Raw genomic sequence first — 6,000 nt, forward strand, 5'->3', positions numbered from 1 at the left:
TGTAACTGGCACTCCTAGTCATTCTTTGCTTTGAGTTCTTACTTCAGTGACTAGAAATCTTGATACTTCTGATTTATTCTTAATTTTGCCCTGGTAATGGCTTGTAGTTTTGCTTGTTTTAAGCAGTACATGCAACTATTTTCCTTCCGAATTACTCTACTTTGATTTCCAAAATGCTGAAGCCCTCATTGGACTGGGGGAAGAGGATATGGAAGAGTCTATGTACAATATTCTTCTAAGCCTGGGTACTTCAGAAGACAGTACAATCAAAATGACTTTTTAAAATTTTTGATAAATGTCAATAGTTTAACCTCCAGAATATGAATGATTTTCTGGCTAATTAAAGGTCTCCATGTTAGAATTCTGTTCAGATCTAAAGTAGAATTTTTATCCTAGTATTTACTCGACGTTCGTTCAAAAAGACAATACACAATTTGGTACAGTTGGCAACACCTGTTCAGAAAACCATCAGCTGAAAGAATAAACATTGCCAGTTGAACCAAACTGTGTATTAATTTTATGAATCCATTAAGGAATGAGGTTTAATGTTAAAGCTGTATAGGGAGTCTACACAGTGTCTGATTGTCCTATGGTTAAACAAGTACTCCCTTGTTTCTAAAGCTGCCAATTTTACCCAGAATTGATAATCTTTTCAACTTGCAGAAATATGGTTGCTCTTTTGTATCTATCAATTGAAATAATTATGCTCACCTTCCAACACATTTAAATTTGGACTTCGGATATGGTATCTTCCATTTCAGGGTTATGAGTAAAATTAAGATCTAGTTGAATATACAACAATATAAATGAAAAATTAATTTTGACAAAACCATCATCCTGTGGTAGCATGTAATAATTAGTTTTGTCTTTTAAAAGAGAATTGTAGTGTTATAAAACACTAGGAATTACCTTGATTTTTTTTTTCCAGACTAAACTTAAAGAGATCAATCTGTCTACTGTGAGATTTATGGAAGAGCTAGGGGAAGAGAGGTTTGGAAAAGTCTACAAGGGGCATCTCTTTGGAACAACGCCCGGTGAACAGACACAAGCTATTGCCATCAAAACACTCAAAGACAAAGCAGAATTGGCTCTTCGGGAAGAATTCAAACATGAAGCAATGATGAGATCACGTTTACAGCACCCAAATATTGTCTGCTTGCTGGGAATAGTGACAAAAGAACAGCCCATCAGCATGATTTTTAGTTATTGTTCCCACAGTGATCTCCATGAGTTTTTAGTTATGAGATCTCCCCATTCTGATGTTGGCAGCACTGATGATGACAAGACAGTAAAATCAGCTCTGGAACCAGCAGATTTTTTTCACATTGTGACTCAGGTAGCTGCGGGAATGGAATACCTCTCAAGTCATCATATCGTTCACAAGGATTTAGCCACCAGAAATATATTGGTATTTGATAAGCTTAATGTGAAAATATCTGATTTAGGCCTTTTCAGGGAAGTTTACTCTGCTGATTACTATAAACTCATGGGTAATTCCCTTCTTCCTATCCGATGGATGTCCCCTGAGGCTATCATGTACGGCAAATTTTCTGTTGATTCAGATATTTGGTCCTATGGAGTTGTGCTGTGGGAAATTTTCAGCTATGGCCTGCAGCCTTACTGTGGTTATTCTAACCAGGATGTCATTGAAATGATAAGGAATCGACAGGTTTTGCCGTGTCCAGACGACTGCCCCACATGGATATACACTTTGATGTTGGAATGTTGGAATGAATTCCCCAACAGAAGACCAAGATTTAAAGATATTCACAATAGACTAAGAACATGGGGAAACATTTCTAATTACAACAGCTCAGCACAAACCTCTGGGGCAAGCAACACCACACAAACAAGTTCTCTCAGCACAAGCCCCGTTAGTAATATCAGCAATGCTAGGTATGTTGGACCAAAGCAGAAAACTCAAGCTTTCCCTCAACCACAGTTCATACCAATGAAAGGGCAGATCAGACCAATGGTCCCACCTCCTCAGCTCTACATTCCTGTCAATGGTTATCAACCAATGCCAGCGTATGGCGCCTACTTGCCAAATTTTTACCCTGTCCAAATCCCAATGCAAATAGCTCCACAGCAAATGCCTCCACAGATGATTCCAAAACCAGGCTCCCATCACAGTGGGAGTGGTTCTACCAGCACAGGCTATGTAACAACAGCACCCTCCAATGCATCTGTGGCAGACAGGGCTGCTCTGCTCTCTGAGGGTACAGATGATACACATAATGGAGCAGAAGATATAGCCCAAAAACCTGTCCAGGAAGAAGAGGAGGAGGAGGGTTCTGTACCAGAAACAGAATTACTGGGAGATAATGACACTCTTCAGATGGATGAAGCAGAGATTCAATCAGAAGCCTAATGAAATTGGACTCACTACTAAGAGAAAGTTTCACATCACTTCAGTGCAGTTGGAGACTGTAGTCCCTTTGACTTAAGATCAGTCATTTTGATCTGACTTTTTAGCCACAATTGACCAAACTTAAAAATAAAATAAAATGCAGCAGTAATGATATACCAAGTTTATTGATCATTGCAAAAATCTGATGGCAACAAACATGATGGTATAGAATTGCTGTTTCTAATTTTTTTATTGACTACCGTTCTTGAGGGAGGCTGCTTTACTATAATGTACTGTTGCTGTGCAACATATTGCGGAGTAGCATTGCACATCATGTATATCATGATCTGTGATTGTAATTTTAGTGAATTATGCTTAAGTCAATAACAGAAAAAGGAATCAAACTACAGTAGCACGCAGGATTGCTCTGAGTGTGAAGAAGTGCCCTGGATGTGATGGACAGCTTAGCATATAGTATTTATCTCTTTGATATAATGGACAAGAGATTGTATGTTTATTTTTTAAATCGGAAAAAAACAAGTTAAGAATATTGTTCCGTGTTTGTATTACAATAGGCAGAAAATTAGGAAAACGGGACATAACGTGAGAAAAGAGAGAATGACTATGGCAGAAACTTCCAATGAGATCAGTTGATTTCCTCTGTGAATGAGTTCCTTCACTGCTGCATATTTTTAGCAGCAACTAGCCTTAATACATTGTTAACCAAAAGCAGACACATGGGAGGCTGTGCACTAACTTAACAATCCAATTTATATTGCATGTTGGTTGTCAAGTACAGAAAAGGGCTTAAGATACACATTTCTACATTTAAAAAGTTTTTTGCAGGGTTATGAACTCACCTGATTTTAGGAGGATAGTGCTAGATTGCATGTAAAACCTTGTTAGTTTCCTGCCTTCTTAGTGAAAATGGATTTTTGAATTTTAGAAGACCAAAATAAGCAGTATTGTACAGGATGCTTTTTTTGTGCTTCTTCTTGCAAGATGAATCATGTACAGATCTTTAAATGTAATTTATGTTTTATTACATTTTATATACCTTTTCCATTTAAGTATTTTGATCTTTGAAGAAAAGGCTTTATAATTTAATCGTTTACATTACCCACTTGGGATGCAGTTTTATTGTATTTTTTTTTTGGTTCATTTTGTAAAATATATAAGCAGGTCCATACATTTCATGACCCTTTCTGTAATACACACACACACTGTAGTATTGTAATAGCCAACACACAGTATAATAATAAATTGTAAACCCAACACGGAATATCCAATAAAGTGATGCAAAACGTTTGATTAAGTTATCATTACAGTTCCTAAGAAGTTATTTTTGTTACAACCCTTTGTGAAATGAAGTACACTGTAGAAGTGGAAATGGCCAAAGTTCCTCATGGTTACAGCTTTTGTATGAACTACTACACTTAATTATGAACTACTATTATACTCAGTTTGGATCTACTTACAAGGTGTGCATCATTGTAACCGACAGACTATGTCACTGGTGTGGAAGCTTTACTGGTTTCTTGCTTTTCACCTGGACTTGGAAATGCACTGGTAGGAAAACAATGAAAAAGCTCTATTGCTTTTTGTTAATGTAAGGCGGCTTTGGATGCTATTAATAAAACATTATAAATATTTTTGAAGTTATTCCTTTTGTCTTTTTTTACATTATTTTGGCTTTGACATGTAACAGCATATTCCACTTGTCATCTTCTCTTTTGCTTACTTTTTTGTTTACTGACAAAGAATTAGAGGCAAGGCTGGTCAAGTGGTGTCCAAAATTCTCCAGTAAGAGAAATCAAATATTAATTTTTGATGCACAGTGGAACCACTTCTGAACAATATATCCTAAAGTTTACCGCAATTAATACAGTCCAACATCTTTACAATTTTTGGTTTTATAAACTTTCCTAATCTGCATCCTCACTCCTCATAAATTTAGCGTATCAGTGCAATTGGAAAAAAATCCAGCATTTTATTATCAGTTTTCATTTGCTCCTTATACGAAGCCTAAATCATCTCTCGACCCAACTGATGGTGGAAGAGGGTAAGTGTAAGGGAATTCTTTAGACATTTGTTTCCCCATTTATCCCATTTGTGCTCTGCTAATTTCCAGGCCTTTGAATATTCTAAACATTGTAAAATCAGGTAAAACATGGAAAAATATAAATACTTCAATTATCTGAATTGCAAAATGCTGCTCTGAACTAAAGGATGCATATAATATCAGAGTTCCCGTTACATAGTGGTGGGATGTTGCTTCAAGTTTTTTCAGCTACTTTAATTTCTTTTACTACAGAGCAGAAGAAAGAGGGTAGTATAAAATATACCCGTGGGCTTTTGAGAAGCCATGATAATCATTATCAAACTAGGGAAATATTGTCTGGATGAAGATTCTGTAAATAAGGAGTGCTCAACTTGATGAAAAACTGTACCTAAGGTCAGTCATGGAGCCGGTAATATTCAATATTTTCATTATTGACTTGGGTAATGGAGTGGAGAGCATGCTTATAAAATTTGCAGATGACACCAAGCAGGGAGGGGTTGCATTCACGATTAGAATTCAAAACGACCTTGACAAATTGGAGCATTAGTCTGAAATCACCATGATAAAATTCAATAAAGACAAGTGCAAAGTACTGCACTTAGGAAGGAAAAATCAAAAGCACAACTACAAAATGGAAGTAACTGGCTGAGTGGTAGTACTGCTGAAAAAGATCTGGGGGCTATAGTGGATCACAAATTGAATACAACAACAATGTGATGCAGTTGCAAAAAGCTAATATCACTCTGTAGTGGAGTACATAAGACATGGGAGGTCATTGTCTGGCTTTTCTTGGCACTGGTGAGGCCTCAGCTGTAGTACTGTGTCGAATTACAGATTCCAGTCTTTAGAAAAATGTGGACAAATTGGGGAGAGTGCAGAGGAGAGCAACAAAAATGATAAAAGGTCTAGAAAACTTGAGTTATGAAGAAAGGTTAAAAAAACTGGGCATGTTTAGTCTTGAAAAAAGAAGATGGAAGGAAAAATGACAAGTCTTCAAATATGTTAAGAGCTCTTATAAAGAGGACTGTGATCAATTGTTCTTCATGTCCCATCTCCAGTGGACAAGAAGCAATGCACTTAATCTGGTAGATTTAGGTTAGATATTAGGAAAAGCTTTCTAACTATAAGGGTAGTTAAACTCTGGAATAGGCTTCCAAGGGAGGTTGTGGAATCCCTGTCATTGAAAGTTTTGAAGAACAGGTTAGCCAAACACCTGTCAGGGATGATCTAGGTTTACTTGGTCCTGCCTCAGCATAGGGGGCTGGATTTGATAATCCCTTCCAGGCCTTCTATGGCTCTGATACATCTGTAACAGGTAAGACTTTCCCAGCCAATTAATTCAGTGCCTCAGTTCATGTGGATTTAAAACAGTCCCTCAAAAGTCACTACCATACCACTCCCAGAGCATTACAGGCTCTGACTCATGTGGGGAAAACAACTAATTTGAAAGCAGAGATACAATTTCATAAATCACACGGATTTATAAATATAGATGTATATCCTATTTTTCTGAGCATCACATTGTTTAATATTTGACACTAATAATTGGCATAAAGCCTGACCCACAATTGTAAGTGGTCACATGTAC

The 6,000-nt window shown here is 36.9% G+C and overlaps 1 protein-coding gene across 4 annotated transcripts in view; it reads left to right on the forward strand.

The window, feature by feature from the left end:
• The window catches only part of ROR2 (receptor tyrosine kinase like orphan receptor 2), a 221,079-nt gene extending 217,106 nt beyond the window's left edge, over positions 1–3,973 (forward strand). For all 4 annotated transcript variants that reach the window (XM_045021688.1, XM_045021690.1, XM_045021689.1 and 1 more), the window contains one exon: positions 929–3,973. In XM_045021688.1, the coding sequence (XP_044877623.1) occupies positions 929–2,371 (1,443 nt within the window). In that variant the 3' untranslated portion in view covers positions 2,372–3,973. The remainder of the gene's footprint in view (positions 1–928) is intronic.
• The last annotated feature ends 2,027 nt before the right edge of the window (positions 3,974–6,000 follow it).

The sequence above is a fragment of the Mauremys mutica genome, chromosome 6 (assembly GCF_020497125.1).
Source record: "Mauremys mutica isolate MM-2020 ecotype Southern chromosome 6, ASM2049712v1, whole genome shotgun sequence".
In the NCBI taxonomy this organism is placed as follows: domain Eukaryota; kingdom Metazoa; phylum Chordata; order Testudines; family Geoemydidae; genus Mauremys; species Mauremys mutica.